This window comes from Hippichthys cyanospilos, chromosome 8 (assembly GCF_059441005.1).
Source record: "Hippichthys cyanospilos isolate Australia breed blue-spotted pipefish chromosome 8, RoL_Hcya_1.0, whole genome shotgun sequence".
In the NCBI taxonomy this organism is placed as follows: domain Eukaryota; kingdom Metazoa; phylum Chordata; class Actinopteri; order Syngnathiformes; family Syngnathidae; genus Hippichthys; species Hippichthys cyanospilos.
The window spans coordinates 13,386,837-13,407,500 of NC_142376.1; the positions used below are offsets into that span (position 1 = coordinate 13,386,837).

The 20,664-nt window shown below is 41.5% G+C and overlaps 2 protein-coding genes across 7 annotated transcripts in view; both read right to left on the minus strand.

Annotated features, from left to right (window-relative positions):
- The window catches only part of srfb (serum response factor b), a 32,405-nt gene extending 16,641 nt beyond the window's left edge, over nucleotides 1–15,764 (minus strand). For 5 of the 6 annotated variants that reach the window (XM_088421384.1, XM_088421383.1, XM_088421380.1 and 2 more), the window contains exons 1-2: nucleotides 14,680–15,764; nucleotides 10,485–10,751 (exon numbers count right to left, since the gene is read on the minus strand). In XM_088421384.1, the coding sequence (XP_088277510.1) occupies nucleotides 10,485–10,751; nucleotides 14,680–15,330 (918 nt within the window). In that variant the 5' untranslated portion in view covers nucleotides 15,331–15,764. The remainder of the gene's footprint in view (nucleotides 1–10,484; nucleotides 10,752–14,679) is intronic. The other variant, XM_088421381.1, reaches the window with a different exon arrangement.
- Nucleotides 15,765–17,787: 2,023 nt separating this feature from the next.
- The window catches only part of ptk7b (protein tyrosine kinase 7b), a 64,920-nt gene continuing 62,043 nt past the window's right edge, over nucleotides 17,788–20,664 (minus strand). Inside the window, exons 19-21 of the mRNA XM_088422229.1 lie at nucleotides 19,834–19,985; nucleotides 19,578–19,756; nucleotides 17,788–19,318 (exon numbers count right to left, since the gene is read on the minus strand). Coding sequence (XP_088278355.1) covers nucleotides 19,158–19,318; nucleotides 19,578–19,756; nucleotides 19,834–19,985 — 492 coding nt within the window. The 3' untranslated portion in view covers nucleotides 17,788–19,157. The remainder of the gene's footprint in view (nucleotides 19,319–19,577; nucleotides 19,757–19,833; nucleotides 19,986–20,664) is intronic.

A 20,664-nucleotide genomic window follows, 5' to 3' on the forward strand; every position in this document is an offset into this window, starting at 1 on the left:
TGCCGGGGGACTGAATGGGAGAGACGTGTAGCCAAGACTGGTGTCAATGTCTCCGTGTCACATTTCCACCCCCTACAGGTAAGTACGACTCATGAGCTCTCATGACGTCGCAACAAATAGGTTCCGCGAGCTATCTTAAGTTTACTTTAATACAACTGGTAAAACCAAAAATACACTTGAATCCAGTTTTTCGTGATTAAAAAATATTTTTCCTTCTGAATATCACAGGTACACATGAACCTTTTGCCATCTTCATCATTGGGAGTATGGACCTCAATTTGCTAAACAGAAATAGATAATTAATGCCTGCTTTGCTGTCAGAAAGGCTTTTTCATCAGCCACACTTTCAGCATGACCTACATAGTTAATGTTAACAGGCCCACTGCTTTATTTGACCAAGTGTCTGCTGTTCAGGAGGCCATCCTATTAACAGAGCACACTTTTAGTTCACTTTCAAGGTAGTACATGGTAACTGCCAGAGTACAGTGCATTATGCATTGAAATCAGCTCAAGCCATTTTTTAAGGCAGTTTTTACACCTTGACTTTGAACACTCATCCCACATACTTGCATGTAGGGCAATGACCCTAAACAAGAGGAGACAAATTCAGCTTTGATGGCCAGGTTGAATGAGCATTTGTTCTGGGACATGATGGAAGTCTGAAAACAAAACATTTGGGAATACAAGATAAATGTTGGATTTTGGGGGGTAGGGTTAGGGTTGCACAACTGTGTACCTTGGAACCAAATCCCTCCAGATGCTGTACAGTTTAAATTTTGAACCCAGGGGTTGAACAGTTGGCATGAATAATATCAGCTGAGTCAGCAGATCTGGCAGTTCAGAACATTGTATTTACATTTCACACGACATTCACAACACATTCGATAAGACATGTTGATTATGTGAGATACGGCAACTTATTTGACAGCAAAATTACACCTTTAACAGGTTGAATCGTGAACTTGGATAATTACACTGCAAAAACATTAGCAGAACATTTCAGAGTAATCACTTTAAAATGAAACCGCCTAATGCTCAAATTGTTTCGAGGGTGCGGAAATGATAACAAAGCAGCAGGATGTGACGAATGTATGACGCGACGAATGAAATTGTATGACTGCTCACACAAAGCAAGACACGGAACATAATGCACAGGATGGATCTCCTAAGTTGGCAACAACTGGTTTCTTTGGTGACCTCTCTTCACTTGCTGACATATCAAAATCGGACTAACGAAAGGTGGCTCGTTGTAATGACGACGCACCCATTCAAAGTTTAAGGTGACAGCTGGCAGACAGCTCCGGTGTTGGTCGGACGGCCCATTGTACAGTGTAGTGGTGGCTGGCCGGCCCTCATCTAATCTCCCATTTGCTGGATCCCATCTCCCAGCCTGTCACCCTGCCAGCAACATGGAATTTGCAGCTCCATTTGGGACTGCTAAAAAAGGCAAGGCAGCCCAAGTGGAGGAGGTGCAGCCAATGACTGCTGACCTGTCCAGTTGCTTGCTGTAAAATAAGGAGGCGGAGGGCTGGGAGATTCTGTATGTGTGTGTGCGCGCGTGTGTATATGCTTTGGGTGGCTGACATAACGGTACTCTCATTCCCATCAAACACTCCAACAGTTCTATGGACCTGACCACCTTCGTAGCAGTGATGATCAGCATAGCACCCTCAAAAGACAGACAATTTAGATTTGAGCCTCTTGAAGAAATGTTGAGTTCAAATGCATTTGGCAATTCAAAACAATTCACTGGGTAAAACATCATTATCTTAAAACATACTCCTTTTCTTCTCGAAAAACAATGATAAAAGTTGTAGAATACTTTGACAATGACATGTTGACTTTATTTAGGGGTGTGTAATTTTTCCAAATGACAAAAATATGAAATAGGAGGTGTATTGGACATAGTAAATTATGCTTAGGTGTGATTGGGGGTGTGAATGGTTGTTTGTCACTGTGTGCCCTGCCTTTGGCTGGTAACCAGTTCAGGGTGTCCCCCGCCAACTCAGCTGGATGGATATTAGTACAATATATCAAACCATAACAATATGCTGTTTCCCTGTATTGCTAATTCTTCACAACAACGACATGAGATAGAACAAGAGCCCAACACTACAATATAACATTTAACATATAACATTTAACATTTAACATAATTGCTACATCATAATAAAATGTAAATAAACAGCTTGTGAAGGTTACCAAGAGAGGTTCCGACCATTATGTTTCAATCAAATTGCTACCCGGATCAGAGCTCAACAAAACTCTGCTTGACATGCCGGACATAAATCCATACAGAACATACATAAATGAGTATTAAATACATGAGATATTTGCTTTTTTTTTTTTTAACATTAGATATATGGCCTTATTTTAGTGGGCTGGTGCCTGTGCGCTCGGCATAAAAAGGTGCGCATCTTCATTTTGGTAACAATGAAAGCCCACCGGTTGTTCACTGTGTGTAGGGGCGATGTAACGCCTCTCTTGGTGTTCCGGCGCACATTATTTGGCACTGTGTGTGAAGTTCTGCCTCTACAAATGAAAACGGTCTCGTTTTCTTTAGGGGCACTCTCTTCATTCCACACTCTCGGCTTTGCTTCCAAAGTAGAAAGCGCCTGGCCATTTCAGTCTCATAGCTCCATCCTTGGTTGTCATGGTAAACTGAGTTTTGCCTTGGCTCCGCAGGTTAGCGAGTGGTGAGACAGAAAGACTCCCTCAAAACGGGCCAAGTTTTTGGAGTCCTAATTAACGGAATGTAATTTCTAATCGAGGCGTTTTGAGAAAAGCATGTAACAGACACCTGAGGAATCTTTTGAAAATGATGACTGCATAATGCCTACGCAGGCGACATCGTATCATGGCTGCCTCAGTAATCTCTGTTGCCGCTCTCTTCTCTTTTCCCTTCTCCTGCTATCCACTTCAGACGAAACTGTTTATATGACTTCAGACTGTATGACGTACTGCTCCCAATAAATAATGGCTAGAGAGTGCAGAAGTGCACACACTATGCAACCTAAAGGCTGCACTGAAAACATTCCTGTAAGTTTAGATTCAACATTAAATGTGACTTGCAAACCATTGCTATAAACACACAAGCAAAACTGAATATTTGCAAACTACGGATGCCGCAGGTCAAGTTAGTTAAAGTATTGTATATTTACGATACAACATGCACGGCAGTACAAGTACACAGGTAAATTGAAAGGTGGAGGAGGCCTTTGAAATGCCAAAAACAAAATTTATGCAGACAAATTATTGATTATTACATATTAAGCAATGTACAGTTTGGAGCTTCTGAATGATCTAAGTGTGATTTCACACATGTTAAACTCCTTTTAACTCACCATTTGCTTGCATTTGGATCATTTCAGCAGAATGTCAAAATTGGTGCTGCCCTCTCTCGGGGCAGTTTTCAGGTGGACTGTCCCAAGTTGTAAATTCAATGTTACACAGGATGGGGACAGACCTTTAAATCTCTTTACAACATACTCAAGGTGGCTAAACTCAAACCACACTCAGTATTGTTATCATGACTCTTACACTAGCACTTCTAATTATACCATTTTCAAACTTCCCTTCACACTTATGGCACACTCCCATATGCAGCATGGTCAAAATCTTAAGAACCTAAAACTCTCTTTTTACACTTGTTGCCAAAAAATGCATGCAATCTATAAACGAGTGGACGTAGAAAGTACTATTTGGAGCTTACTAAAAAATGGCAATCTTAGCAGTACACACACACAATACACCCACCAACAGCCCACACAATCTCTGTTCTTTGCTATTTTGGATCTAATTGCAGTAAATCAGGCCTATACTACAAAACAATAACAGTCATTAACTGAACTCAACTTTAAGACTGATTAATTTGCTGTCACAAAATGTCTTGTTCAGAAAGTTGCCGATGGATACTGGCCTAACTTAGCCGAAAAGGTAAGTACCATCCCACTGTATACCATTCTACTAGATTTGAAACAGCAAATTACAATGGATTCTTTTTTGATTTTGTGCTTCCTTATCCTGGTAAATAATGATAGTAAGGAACAAACAGCACATCAGACCTAGAGCTATTACGATTGAAAAATGTTATAATCCATTATTCCATTGATTCTTTGAATAATGAGAAAGTTTTATTTTGCATAGGTGTATTAAAAAAACGTTTTTCTTGAGTCGTTTTTTTTACCACTTCCTGGTGTTTATTTAGTATCGTTTTATGATTATAAAGAGCTAAAATAAATAAACAATATCAAAGGAAAGGGAGTGACCTTGTACTCATCAAACTGATTTGGTTACTGGTTCATTCCTTGTTTTCAAAGTAAATGCAGTGTTACTAAGTGTCATATTTTGACTAAAGTTAACTGGCTCTGTTTTCAATAAGGGCTACAAAAATCAATTATTACAGAGGCTGAAATCTAAATCATTCAATTATTCAAATAGTTGTGGATTAATCTGATGATCAATTAGGTGTCTATCGATTAATTATGACAGCTCCACATCAGCCATAACTACTAAATTTATACATCAGTAATTGAACAATTTCTAAAGACACTTAACAACAAAGATCAATCACCCACGATAACAAAACAACAGAAATGGTGTGTTGGACTCAAATTGCTGCTCTTTTCAGAGTACATCATGAATTCTGAAGTACTGTAACACTGTCATCATCAAAAAAGAGATAGCTAGGTTACGAACCAAGTTTAGTTTTAACTCAATGTGTAACAAAGCCGTTACATTTAGGTGAGACTTGACGCAGGCACAGTAAATAGTAAAATCTAAAAAACAACACAATCTTCCTGAACTTCAATAATAAATAAGGCCGTGTATGACATCATTAGGGTCTTACTGCTTCGAATGAGAATCTTCTTATTGCGTACTGTATTTTTTTCCAAGTAAGTAAAGTTGTTTTTTGTTTTTTTTTTCCTCCAGTTTCAGCGCCCATATCAGGGAGGTTGACCTTTAACCACCTCTCAAAACCAGACCACTTTTCTCCGGCGTATGAACAACATCCATTCGATTACGAAATAAGTTGTATCATGTCATGTACAGATACGAATACTTGCTTATCTCTAACATCGCATATCTCCACTTTCGTCAAGCGCTGCCATCTTGCCTGTTCGTGGTCGAAAAAAAGGTTGCGCAGTTCATTTTTTTCCAGCTGACTTTGACGTATTAAGAAAAAGAAAAGAAACCACATTACAAAAGGAATGTATCCTACATTGCCCTTACTTTACCATCTACAAACTCGCGTGTTATGCTGGCAATGAACGACGTCGGCCAGCGGCGGCCAAGCGGCGCTGCCTATTTGGGAATGTGCACAACGTTTGGGAGTCTTGCAGTCTTGTTGTGCCTGGTTAAGGACGCAAAGAGAAAGCAAGAAGGTGGACTGGTGAATCTGCGTTTACTGTCTAAAAACAGGGGCCGTATGTCGTGTGATATATGATGTAGAAATGCCTCTAAAAGGAAGTTTGACATTTGAATAACTCACACAATGATGTGTTTTAATTGGTCAGCCATGATATATGTAACCACAAAAGTCAGGGATGGACTTCTACACTGGTTTTTGTAACGCTCACCCAAATTGCAATAAAAACAAGGGGGTCAACATGTACTCGAAAAAATACGGTATGTTCTTCTTGATGAGGATCATCCTTCTTTTGAAACAACGTAAAAAAGAAGTGAGAGCCAAAGAAAAAGCAAAAGGAATTCGATGATTCTTGCTGAACTGAGGTTTTGTGAGGTCTTACATAATGGCAGGCATAACAAAATGTTCGGGACAACTTTAAAGGCATATTTTTGAATTCCCATTTACAATTCCAAGGGCATTCCACTTGGGTGGTTTCTCTGTAGCAACAATTGGACAATACCACTCAGTAAAAACCTCCTGACCAATGTCAGGGTCTGCTGACGATCACAGGCTAGGAAAAGGGTGGAGCATTTTATGGGGGTTTGATCAGTGGCTCACACTGGTTCCCCACAGCCCAACAGAAGCAACACCAAGCAGGATTCCAAGTGCAGTATCACGCAAACGATCCCATCACGGCCGCTCATATCAACATCCACACTCCGTATCGCTATACGAGTGGTGGGGTCGGTGGGAGGTGGGGAATCACAGGACTCCAAAGACAGCTGCAGCTTATAAGGAATGTGAGGGGCCTCACGCCAAGAGAGCAAGCAGGGAAACCATACCATATATGGAAACAGGAGCAATCTAAATTTTATCAATGAGCGAAGCGGGCATGAGAGTGGCTTAACATGCAAAGCTTGGTCTCCCATCCTTGACGGAGTATGTACGCACTAGTGAGGGCCTTGAAAAAACAGCATGCAGGCAAACAGGCTTGAGAGCGCCCATTGCCCGTGAGGAGAACTTAAGCCGTCTAAACAGTAGAGATGATCTGAACTTCAGCACGGCTGCATGTAGGTGCGGACAACGAACAGAGTCCGCCGAGTAATTAAATTATTTCCCTCTAAGTTTAGTTTATTAGAAGCTAACCTTAAAATCAAACATTAACGAGAGAACGTCCAAAACCTGGATAGCTAAAATATTAACCAAGGCCACATCATTTTATCACAAAAATACACTTGCCAATTATTGGATTGTATTGCCAACTGCCATAATAACAAACTTAGCCAATGTTATAGCAATATTATCAGACGTTAATTATAGTAACATTGTTCGCCATGAATTATCCATTCATTTGAACTACGTTCTGTTTCACTTTGTGGAATAAAAATGATAGTGCTTCAGCTGCGGCATCAAAGTTTGAAGGTCAAGGTGCACACGACTGCAAATTATTCCCTAATACCTCTTGAGCCCCATTACAAAGCAAAATGGTCATTACAAAATTAGATGGTAAATGTACAGCAGTCTAATAACTAAATACATTTCTGGATGTGTCCCCTGCAGTGTGAATTACCCGCAGGGTCGCGTTCTGTTTTTTTTTCTTGGAGCTGTGATGTCACAGAGGTATTGTAAATTGGGATTTCATGTCTGTTTCACAGTTTTAGAATCCTGTGTTGTGTACGTTTGAGTCACATGTCAGCTCATTCATGTTGAAATCCTTCTGCACCTCGCATTCAAACACCGTGTAGCGCGCAGGAAATTGTGCAGTTGTGGTGTAGCCCGCATTCTGGCTTTAAGCGTATCACTTCCACTACGCCTAGTGGCGGAGTAACTGCTGGGTTGGTTTTAAAACACTCATATTTATAACCTAGCTTTTAATTCAACTACGGTTGTCAACCTCCGAGAAATGGCATGTATGTATTACAAAAGATAATAACAAAAATTATTTTTAACAGACCCAATGAAAACTTTTTCTCCCTGAGCTTCACATTAAATATTACGTTTTCTACACTATGTCTCATTTAAGGATACAATGTGCTTTTATAGATTACGGTTAAAACAGACTAGACCACATTTTAAAACACAGTGTTGTACCACAGAATTTTAGATCCCGTCTCAACTCTCACCACCCCTTGGAAAACCCCTTTTGGTGATTGGTTGAAGTCAGGAAGTGAGCCAAGGGGCAGTGTCCGTGCACTTTGTCCCTGTACGTCATAGATGCTGCATCCCTGGAGTAGACTGTGGACAAAAAAAACAGCTGGGACGATCAAAAATAAAAATAAACAAAAAATATTGAAAAATGGTTGGAGGCCTGGTCAAAGCTGTTTCTTCCCGTTAACGCACACTAATTACTGGAAGAGTTGATATGGATGGATGCAATTGTGTAACACAGGCTATAAGTTAGTCTTGCTCCAAACCAAAGCAGACAGCCCTTATGAAGAGAAGCCGTTCACAATGATGCAGCTCAAGAAACAATCAACACACACACACTACTCTATGTTAACACACCACTCTGGACCATTTAGAGCCTTAGAGCCTGTTTGCACCAGACAGTACAGTTTGATGACATTTGGTACTGTACACACACCTTTTTTCTGTTGTCAAAAATTGTGAAGAGTACTAAAATAATGTATCTGTATTGGCATTAACTGAAGTGATACACTTCCTAAAGGGTGGCTCTAGACATCTGAGGTTTGTTGATTTTGGCTCCCGCTGTCACTGTCAAATGTCTAATGAGACGAGACCCTGGGAGCTGTAGCGTCCTCTTTCTTAGGACCTGAGAACTGTAATGGCATATCTGTGTCAAGACTTTGTGGCTGGATTTACACGGCGTGGTTCAAGATGTTTTGCTGTCAGGAGGCACAATTCCGATACGCAAAACAAAACAATGCGAACATCTAGGCCAGATGTTTATCATATACTTTATTGTGGCAGTGCGACTGCAGCGTAAACGCACAGACTGAATATAACTATCAATTCCAGGCTGATGTCCTCAAAATACACAGATGGCTGACCACCCATGTCTGCCTAACACAAACACATTAACATACTGCAGCGAAAGCATACTAAATCAAATTGCCTCTAAATATGCTACATGAAAGGCTTGTTGATCAATAGCAAAATATGAATTGTCCACGGCAGCCAGTGGCGTAATTGCGCAGTACCCTCATTTAAATCAATTGGGCTAAACTCAACTCATCCTAATACTTGAGGAAAAGATTAAACTGCCGAAGACAACATATAAATCATTTAACAAATCAATACACTTCATTATTCCAAATGACACCTTTTTGAGTAAAGTGAACCCAAAGTCTTGGAGACACTTAACTGATTTTAGCAGCTCTCTGTCTCATTCTTAGCCAAAGTAGATAAACATAGAGGGCGCTTCATATAGCAGGCTACAGCTTTCTCCGCCTAACATAAACCAGATCTGCTGTGATTTATCTCGAGCGGCGTTACGAGGCTTTCCTGGAGGAGAGTTCAGCAGGGTTCGCAGAAGACAGCTAGCTACCTTATCTGCCTCACTCCCAGTCAAGGGTATTTTGGATTTAAGTTTAAAAAGATGATTCAGCCTTAGAGTGCTCATGCACAACTGGCAAAAGTTTAAATGTGTGTTTACAATAGGGTCCATTATTTTCCATAGCAGCTTGTGGGCTTCATTTATGTGCTTTGTGGAGCGATTTCCCACCAAATTTAGCTTTTTTTTTTTTTAAACTTCCATACAAAGACAGCGGGGTTTCCATTTTTAATAAATAATTGCAAGGCAGTCTGACTTTTCAGCACATAGGAGTTGAAAGTGAGTTTGAGTCTGGCTTTAAGAAAATAACAGAGCAAAAGAAACAACTATGGAGTATTTCCACCATTGCATTTGCTTTTTTTCTTCATTAGTTATTTCCTTGATTTAGAAGGAGACAAAGTCATGAGGAAAAAGGCACATTTTCTGTGTTTGTGTGTGTGTGTTTTTTTTAACTCATTTCTATTACCAATTACAGTCCTGCTTACAACTTTCACATAACCCAACTCCGAAAACTGGCTGGTCGTTACCCTAGCAACTGTAATGTCATTTTCAAATTGACAGTAAGTAGCAACATGGCTGCTCCTTGAGATGGATAAGAACTGCAGGATTTTACTGCTAAATTTATTTTCTATGTTTGCAACTAGCTGGACTGCATTGAACTTTACTTATTTACTGTAAATATTTTTTTGACTTGACTTCCCCTTTGAATAACTGTCTAATAACAATTTAAAGTTCAACAAATTCAAGGGTGATCATCTTCCTTGAGCAGAACAAATGTGTGTCTATCTCTAGTACAGCGGTGTCAAACTTGTTTAAGCTTGTGGACCGCATGGAGGAAAATCTATTGGGCCCGACCAATAAGATCATGGTATATGCAGTAGTCATATGACTTTAAAACAATAACTTCAAATGTATAATTCTTTTTTAGTATTGTCAAAAATAGTGCAACATCACTATTAATCATCAAATATTAACATGACTATTAATCATAAAACATTTCAAGTTTTTCATTGGTTGAAAAAGAGTCCGCTTATTTCCATGCTTTACATTACAAAACCATTTTGTGGCCAGATTAAACCCGTTTTCAGGCCAGAACCAGCCCGCGGGCTGAAATGTTTGACACCCCTGCATGATATTTTAATTATTTAATGTAGAAGCCGCGGGCCATTTTGTGGCTACAACTTCCCTCATTGATGAAGAAACCAGTCGGATTTTTAAAAATGGATTAGGTTTAAACAAACTGATGACTTTGTAGTTTTGAAATCAGAAGTAAAGAATAAGAGTTTGTTGATTTATTGTTGAAGTTACCTTAAAAAAAAAAAAAACGAAGCAAAAGATATTGCAAAATCTCAATTATTTACAATACATCACAAGTAAACATTTTGGAAATGAGTATAGCAAGCGATCATGGAAATTGACGATGACTTGCTTCGAGGGCCACATAATCATGTGGCGGGCCGAATCTGGCACCCGGGCCTTGAGTTTGACACCTTTGATAGTCTGTCTAAATCCACCCTTTAGCTACAGATAACTTAATTTAGTACCCTACATTTGAAAAGAATCAATATCAAACTAAACCAAACTCTACTACTTGGTGGAAACAGAGCTTTAATGACTCACCTTAGTGTCGCCCATGCTCTCCGACTCAGACACCTGGTAGGTGAGGTCTGTCTCCTCGAAGCCCGTCGCACTCATGCGCTGGTCTGTGGAGGGGTCCGAACGCGGCGGCGAGTCCGGCGAGTTGAGGCACGTTTGAATCAGCGCTTTGCCCGTTTCACTGGTGATCATGGGTTGGAGTTTACGGGTGGCGAACGTGTAGACGTGACCGGTTTCGCTGGCCACGAGCAGCAGAACTTGGGTTCCCGTAAGAGTGGAGAGCTCGTAGGCCTGGTGAGGAGAGACCGGTTACATGTTAACACTTCATTCACATGGTGACCGAATGAGAGCTGCATAATTTTAATCCGTCTTCAAAGAGTATCAACATCGGTCCTCTCCCTCAGTATGGTCGGTCACAAAAAAAGGTAGTCTTATCAGCAAATGTATACATGTAACACTGGTGTCATTATTTATTTCGTATGTCTTAAATATTAGATGGATTTAACAACTGGTAACACAATTAACGTCCTTATAATAATTAAATGTATTGTCCTATGCAAAGCATTCTGGGAACCAAAAAGGACAGTTATTTTCTTAACATTATAGGGTTGACCCATGTGAAATATTATTTGGTCGGTTTAGTTGTAACCTGTATTTTTTTTTTCTGCAAAATCAACATCAGCCTTCAAAAATCCTTAACGGTCAGGCCGTGATCATTAACATCTTGATTGCTGTACAGACCTCAAAAGCGATGGAAAAAAAAATATGTTGGAGAAGGTTGCCTTCAGACTGGATAATATTGTCTTCAACTAAGCTAAAAAATGAGCACCATCAGAAAAGTTACGTACTGTATTTGTTTTCTGGACATTGCAATGACAGTAATTCATCTGCATTTTTTTCCTGTGTAATTTGTGCATATATAGAAAAAAGAAAATGAAGTAGTAGACACAAAGGTGAACGCCAGACACATACAACATAGTTAAGAAAACATTGCAAATCTGAAAATAGCCCGGTCGTCAAGTGTGACGTGTTGTGCAAATGAAGCCAAAATAACACAAGATAAGGCTTCTAGAATAGCGTGCGTGATACCGTTGAGAGACTGATTGCAGTAGGGCAGCGGGCTGCACAGGAAGGGGGAGTGACAGTGGGCCAGCCCCAGGGCAGGATGCGATTGGCTCCAAACCACGAGGCCACCAGAAGCACACTCTGCATTATTGTAATATTTAATGCAGCATGCAGACGCTCAGCCCACCCAGTGCACAACACATCACATACGCCAGATGAAACGCGGCAAGGCTGCACTCGGATTGAACTTGTGAAGAAGCCTTTCTATCTAAATGAGTCATCACTTATGTGGAGGATGTGTGTGATGCTGCCAAGGCACCGAGCCGTCGCCATCACCTCGCTACACTCAGCGTGAGCCGGAGCTGCAGTTAGCTGAAACAACCTCAATTGCTTTATTACACCGTAATGGAAGCATGCACTCGAGCATGGTGCTTTTAACATTGCAATGCTGTAATGACACCGTTACTGCTAGCTCAATTATCAGCACGTGGGCACATAAGAAAAGAGAAATCCACTGGAGTAAAGCACCTATAAAGAAGCCTCCAAGATGCGGAGGGTGCACTTATTCGCTCCGCAATGTGGAGGGGGCCGTGTCAAACAGCCGTGACAGAAAATGTGTCAACTTGAGGATGTTTTGCTCGGAGTTAGAATGGTGGATATTAAAGTCATTCACCATATAAATATTGAGAACGTCAAAGGTTTGGAGGGGGGTGCCACCATACAACTTTTTATACATTTGGCAATTACAAAGATGCGACTCACTTATTAGATGCAAGTAACAATAGAAAAGGGCTGTCAATTACATTTCCCAAACTGACCCAGAGTCCACTACGTTGGACTGAAGGCAGTTATTTTTTTCATTTTGCAAAAAAGCAACCCCCCGAAAGGAAAAGCAACACAGAATGAATCTTTAACATTTGCCAAGATTAACCTTTGTGATATTTGATGAAGTTAAACATGACATCACACAGGGTGGCGGTTTGAACTGAACTTTTGCAACTATGTGAACATTGCACCAGCAATCGCCGAACACTGTGGGCCGTGCAGTATCCGCCGCGCAAGAGTTATTTTGACACAGGAGTCAAAATAATGTAAAACTTTGAAAATAATAAGATGCATAAGATGCATTTTCACTTAATTGTGCAGGGAGATATTTGACCGTAGACATGTCAGCGACTTGAACTTTCACAACTGATGCTGACAAAAGAGGAACTCAGTTGCTAATGTAGCAACATGCATACTGATAGCAAGTAAGAAATCCCGTGTACTTAATCCAAATCTTTTAAAAAAGGAGATGCCTCAACATACAGTATCCTTCAAAACGAGGCTAAAGCCTTTTGATTTGAAAGTAACGCAAGCACGTCGAGACCATATAACGAGCTTTATCTTTGTAATCTACACAAGACTTTCAAACAATCTGTCTTCATAGCGTGTCAAATGATGTGCGTCTTTCAGAGAGCCCACATAAAGAAACCTCAGTTTCCACGACAACGATCTGAGACACATAGAAGAGGGGGTGAAAAAACAACTGAAACGCAGCAGGCTACACACCGTCAAGCTAAAAATGAAATAAAAGCAACAAGATGATTTTTGACTCCATGCAGAACTTCTATGTTGTTTGGAGTCATGGACTAAATAACGACATACCAACACAGAGCCCATAAAGGCAAGCACAAGCAACCCCACGCTCCTCTGCTGTCAGGCTGTCCTCTCGTTTGTGCGTGTGTCTGGGGTTTAGTCAGCTGTTGGCATCTAAAGGCCTGCTGCCGCTTTGCCCGCCACATGGCCGCCGCCGCCTGCGAGCGGCGTGTCGATTCAGTGGCACCAGGAACAGCCTGTGCACTGAGGGCTGTCCTGGCAACCGCTCACTGCATTGGGGGCTCCGCCGCATTTTGTTTCGATGACATGAATATGTTGAGTAGGTCAGGGCTACTTCAAATGGGGGTACGGGTACTTCAGTGGCGCTTCAGTGGGTACGTGAGGTTTTAAATGAGGTTTCTGCTGAGATGTGCAAATTTAATTTGAGGCTTTTTAACGCCGTGACACTAACAAAAATTGCCATTCCAAATTGAGAACAAATAAATTGGAACATGAAACAATTTATTGCTAAATTGTGTTTGTGTAAATCCTTTACAAAATGTGGCTTTATTTTAAGTTTTAAATGAGGCGCAATGTCATATGTGACGCAATTTTCCGGCAGACGAGTCAGAAATGAAAAGAAATGTTGCGCCATCTATCTTGTGGAGTTCCTGAATAAAACACGCCTCAAGATATCTCTATGAACATAGTTCCCTAGTTTAATTAGACAGATAGCACAAAGTGTTTTTCTAATTGAACCAATGTGCACCGGTTACGGGAAACTGGGCTGAAAAATAAACCACAGGGGGTACGGCCATGAAAAAGAGTAGAGTTCGACTGGAATAAGTTACCGGTGAGTTCTAAACCATCATGTGTGAATGGACTGTATGTGAATGTGTGTGATAGTTGTCAGTTGCCATGGTCATAAATAGAAGTGTCATTTGCCCATGTCTATTTGAAACCCATTCCTTCTCTTGCACTCACACAAATTATATTTCAAATACATTTGCTTCTGATCACTTCCTGGGTTTGTATAGTAAATTAGCTCATCTCCCTCACAATTCTGTGGGTCGGGATTCAAATCTGGGCCCGGGCTTGTCTATGTAGAGTTTCCCTGAAAGTTCTCTGAGTAGTCAGACTTCCTCGCATATTCCAAAAACATGTTCGGGTTCATTGAAGACTAAGTTGTGTCATTGGGAGTATGAACGTTGTCTATGTGTGTCCTGTGATGGGCTGGTGACTTCAGCTTATGAGCGTATGTACCTACCAAATAGTAGCTACACCTGCCCAATTGTAAAGCAATAATTCTACCATTACAATGGCCGTACTGTATGTTCACTTTTATGGGGTATTGCACGATAACGGCAGGTCTTATCTAAAGTAGTCGACAAAACGACAAGGAAAGACAAAAAGTAGAGAGGTAGAGCAAAGTTCCCAAGCATGAAATGTTTAGCTGAAGCTCCTACATAATGTCCAGGGGTGGGGGCGTACCTAAAGGTGTGTTTGCATGTCTGCAAGGGAGGCAAAACGAGTGACACACTTGCAAACGACTGCAGCGTGCGATCTTGTGACTCACCTTCTTCATAATGCCAGTCTTCCTCTTGCTGAAAGTGGTGTAGCGTCTCAACTTGTTGTCAATAAATTCCATCTTGATCTTGACGCGACCACGTGTCTTCTTCCCCGGCTTGGCCCCGGCGACTCCCCCGGGAACAAGGCCGTAGCCTCCGGGAGTTCCTCCGACCTCCTGGCCCGTGACAGCGGCTTCCATCTCGGTTCTTTCCCGCTTCACCCCTCTCCTGTTGTCCCCGAGCGAACTCGCCGGGTCGTCGTCATCCCCCGAGTCCGAGTCGTTGTCCGAGGCGCTGCACAGAGGCACGCTCTCTCTATCCGGGTCGAACCTGGCTCCGTGAGGAAGGACCATCCCCGCGTTGAGACCCACCATGCTGCCCTGGATGGCGGCCTGGAGCGGGCTCACACCGGTCCCGTTTCCGGACCTCGCGCCTCGTGGACCCCCCGGTCCGTTCGCACCGAGCATCCCGAGCGCCTCCCTGGTTCCGTGCCGCCCGGCCCCGCTCGCGTTCTCGCCGAGCCCGACTGAAGCTTGCCCAGCTCGAATCAAGACGGGACGATTCCCGCCGCCGACTGAAGCCGAACCGAGCCCGACGGTACCTCTAGCTGAAGCCGATGCGTTTCCTTGAGGTGCCGACCCGACCTGGCTCGGTAACATTCTACTTAGTGGCGCGACTGTGTTTGACGCCAGCCCACAAAGCTGGAGCTCGTAAATGACTGACAAAACGCATGCACGGCGGGGTCACAGAATGTAAACAAAGCGGCTCGGTTGGCGTTTCGACAGAGTTCGGCAAAGATGGGAAACAAACTTTGATAAGTGATGCTGCCCACTCGACCCTCGCAATCCACCTCAGCTCGCTTCGCCCTCCTCTAATGTCCAAAACTCACAGCACTTTCTCAAAAAGGAAAAGGCGGAAAGCGTCCGCCATGTTGTTCCGCCATAGTGCGTAGTCCGGGTTGTGGACTGAAACCAGGGCGAACGCCGACAAGCTAGCAAATTAATAATAGCCAGTTGTCCACCAATGACACAAGGTGTATCGTTTCGTGATTTCGAACGGAGGAATAATCCACATTTCAAGTCAGCGTTTACGTCTGCGGAGTAGTATGACAGCACGGGATCTACTTTCCTCCTTATAAAGAGATACTGTTTCCTTATTTGGTGTTGTCGCTCCTTATTTGGTGAGTCACAGCGGTGCCTCCCGATTGGCTGAGGATTATCACAGGCGTGCAGTCATAGGTCTCCAGCTTGTTCGTTAGCATAAATACCAACATGGTTGCGCTACCGACAACGTCATTCTGGCAGAGGCACCAAAATAACGAAACGTCCAAGTTTTATAGCCTACCTGCCGTTGACCCCAACACTTGAAATAATACTGAAGTTTAAAATTATTTTATTGTACAGCTATTTAACCGACTGCGCTATGCACAGGAACGTATTTAGTTAACGAGTGACGGTTTTAGCAATCACGATGTTTCCTAGTAATACTCATACAAAAGCGTAACCATAAGATCACGTTTAAAAAAAGAAAATAAACAAAAACTATTTCACAATGAACATTCGTTGGCTAAATAGACTTCAGTGAATAGATTTACTCATGTTTAAGTAGATATCCATAAATCCATCCCTTAATCAATTTTCCATGTATATGGCTACAGTTTTTAAAATTAATTATTACGCGTGGTAGATTAAATAGCGCTAGTGAATCATTACGTCTTCGCCATCAAGAAACAAAAGGTTGTAGTGGTTGACATGGTACCAGCAAAAACTTTTGAAGAGTATCTTGTCAAGCCAGCATGGTCATCTTATTCAAAAGGGAGTCAAATTTAATACCGCCCTCTAGAGGCATATCAAGAAAATGACATTAGTAAGGCTATTTGAAGGAAAACAGGGAAAAAGCCTGCATCTTGGAACAAACCGTCAGCCGTATCTGTTCATCTACTTTTTTTCCTTTTTGTCATTATTAGGCCAGTCCGGTAAGAGTGTATTGCCTAATAATACACTCATTGAAGAATGCAAGATATTTTTGCTGTCACTGACGGCTATTTACCCAAGTGTTGTAGAGTCAGCGTGCAGAGACTTGTCTGAAATATGAAGTTGTAGTTCCCTTTATACATGTGCACCAACAGTCGCAAAGAGAGTTTGGCAAGAGGTCATAAACTCACTTCACAGGTTGCAACATTTTAAAGGATGTCTGTGACAGCACCTAGGATAAGAGTTGAACTACCAGATTTAGGTTTTGTACAAGTGCGACTGGTCCGATGTAATAAAATATGTATTGAAAGGTCTGCCTTTAAGATGTATAGTTCTCTTTAGTTTCATAAAGGTTTTTATTAAGTAACTCAGCGTTAAAAAATTGTAATAATAGCCATACTCCTACAAAAAAAAAATATATTGAAACAACTATTTTTTACTCCATGGGAAATAAATGTAAAGTTAAGATGAAAATTTAGATGATACTAGAAAGTAAGCTGCAACATTGAGTCATTCCTGAACGATCGAGTGAGCATTCATAAAACTGTGTTTTTCATAATGTTGTACCTCTTGAGAAATGTATTTTTACTCAGCCAAGTACACCTGAACCTCGTCCTGCGCCATCTGTTTCAAATTGACTAAAGTTCGGAGCTACATTTGTAGCTGGCGTATTTTTTAGCAACTCAAGAACAGCTAGTACATCTGTTTTGTGTGGTTCATCTGCAGGAAATTTGCATTACTAATGATCTACAGTATTAGATTTGCTGATACCTACAGAAACCATGTTAAAATCTTACATACCTCCAGGTGTACTCGTCTTGTACTCTCATTTGAGAACTACTGATCTAGAAAATGAGGAAAAAGACAATACAAAAATAATAACAACAATAAAATATTCCCCATTAGCGTTGTCAGTTTAAAAAGATGTTTCATAATGACTTCAGTGAAAGTTTAACATGTGTACTAATCATGAGCAATTCCTTAAGCCAAGCTACTTCTTTTCACCAATTCTGTATGCCAGACAAAATTAAGGACTATCATTGTTAAAGCAGAAATTAATAATTGTTATTTGATTGAAACATTCAGACTGTTCAGGTGTACGTCATGTTGTGGCCAGTGAGTACATTTATTTCTCACAACTAATCAGGTAAAAACATGGTGCACCTTTATTGACAGTAGTGTGTATACTTGTGTAAATATCCATATATAAGAGTGGACTTTAGCTAAAGCAGATAAAAAAAAAACAAAGTCTAAACGTGAGTGTCTAGCATTCATAGAAACATATTACACTAACACAATGTATAAAAACAATTCATGAACAAAGGAAATTTGTATAAAAACATCATGCATTTTTAGATCATCCTTCATTTACCAGGCACTTAAGTACTGGTGACCAGCAGTCACTCTTTTGACCATCATTTTTTTTGTACTTTGTGTTAGCATTTTAGCTGCTTGGCTAGGCTACGCGCACACTGAGCGGGATTGTGATATCAAACACTTAGAAACTACTTTAGAGTTCTGCCTATAAACCAATATAAAATGACAAGACAGGACCTTCATCATAAATAAACGGGTGCCTGCGGAGACAAAAAGGATGGTTTAGGTGAAGTTAGTGCAAGGCCTCTAACATTATGTACACTGGTCCCCTTTTACAACATTGCACACAAAAACGAGTGGGCCCAAAGGGGAACTGTGATCGGACCTCAGCAAAAGAAACGCAATGCAAGTCAAACTCACTCGGGATGGATTCCTGCCAGTTGCACACCATCACGACACGTTAACATGTTACTGTGGTGCACTGGGAGCACCTCAAGGTTAATCCAAGAACAAAACACACTCACAAAACTATACAAAAAAATCCATTGGAACAGTCTTATCGTTTCTTGGGTGTTCACAGAAGTTGTTGTTCATCATCATAACATAAGCTTGTTTTTGAAACAAGTCCGCTCATTTTGCACATCACAAGTGTAACAGGTACACACCTACCTTGCAAACAGCTGCACCGACTGGAGCTTACATAGTCCACACACACACACACGCGCACGCTGGGAAAATCCATATGGTTAGAGGTGATGATGACTTCTTACTGAGGATGCAGCTGACTGGAAGATGGGTTCAAGGACAGGCGTTCGTTCTGGCCCAATCAAAACTGTCGCTTTGTTTGACAGGTTGTGCTTGGTTCTGATTTGAGCTGCATGTAGGACACAAGTAGAGGCACCAACTATTTGAAGAGTCTTAGAGTTCACACAGGCAGGGAGTTGAACTGGGTGTTGGGTTTAAGGCAAACGTAAACTCACGCCGTTACTCCCTGCTAAACAGCCATTCGGGGAATTAAAAAAAAAAAAAAAGAATAAGATAGAAAGGAAAAATGTGTGCATCCACTGATATGGCAAATTCCTTCACAACCTCCTTTTTTAAAACGTCTGAAATGCATATTTAAAATTTGTGTTCCCTGAAATGTCAGACATTACTGTTCCATTCGTAGGCGAAAGGGCAATCCGCCTGTTGATGTCTCAGACTTTGCTGTCAGAGGGCGCCTCTCCCAGGCTTTGGACTATGTCGCTGAAAGAGGGGCGCTCCTTGAGGCTGGGGGCCCAGCAGCTGGCCATTAGCTTGTACATTTTGGAGGGGCATCCTTCTGGGGGGGGCAGCTTCAGTTTGCCTGTCTGCAGGCCTACGCGGGGAAGAGGACACATACAGGGTGATGTTTAACTAGACTGCGTTAGCTGTGGCTAACCAGAAACTTGCCAAAGTGCAAATATCCATTTTCTATAGTGCTTCTTCTTGCCAAGTAGAAGGAATGGAAAATAAGCTAATACGTTTAAAGATGCGAGCTGAACTTGAAAGCACTATAGTAAAACACAATGAATCTGGCATTAGCTCAGAGCAATATTTCTGTGGTACAACAAGGCAAAATGAAGGCCGAGACTGACCTTCGAGCACTTCGTTGTCTCCAAGTTTGGTGTGCGGCATTTCCCCGTGACTGAACACCTCCCACATGAGCACGCCGAAGGCCCAAACGTCAGACTTGGTGGAGTAGTCGTCCTCAAACACAGACTCTGACGGGAGCCAGCGCAGGGGGATCCATGCTTGCCTGTACTGATAGTACTCACTGTACACGCGCAAAGAACAAGCGAACATTAGCAGACCGGACACCTAAATCATCTCCTTAGCACTAACTCGTCTGACCTTTTGTAAACGTCTTTGCTGAGGCTGAGCGATGACACTTTGACACGTCTCTGACTGCTGATGAGGCAGTTTCGAGCCGCCAAGTCTTTGTGAACGAAGCGGTGATTGGACAGATGCTCCATCCCGTGAGCCACTTGGGCGCAGATGGAAACCTGGCGAGTGGAAAGTTGAAGTCTTTATTGGACGTGGGACTTGAGGTGACTGTGTATTGTGCGGGGCAAAATATGTGAGCCAGCAAATGTAAGATTTAAAGGGATCCTATTTAGCCATTTTCAGCGGTACAACTTTAATATTTTGTCTCTAGATACTTTCACGTAAGTTTCATGCATTTACACATACTGTGCCATTTGCTGTTGACTGAAAACAATATAATTGTATGGCTTAATTTACAGTATTTATAAGAGCTGTTTCTTTTACGTAATTTTATGGAAGTGGCCTCTTAATTTATTTGTCCTTATTTTTTTTTTTACTATGGTCATATATTTAGATTTTTTTTTAATTTGTATTCCAATCACTACCATTGACAGCTAAATCATAGACAGTCGCAATTTGTCAACTACTCAAAAAAGTCATCACTGATTAAATGAAATAATCGGCAGCGACAGCCCTACTTGTTAATTGCCATGGATGGCAATAGATGCCAAAGATCCATTTTTATCTGAATGGATGTGGTGTCTTTTATGTAATGTTATGTGCTTAGTTATTGGATTGCGACTGTACGAGCATATCTATTTTTAAACTAAATCTATGTTATCCGGACTCAACAAAATAAAACACCGACTTCTTTCTTTTAAGATTGTCCACACACTTGGATAAATATGGTTGAATTGT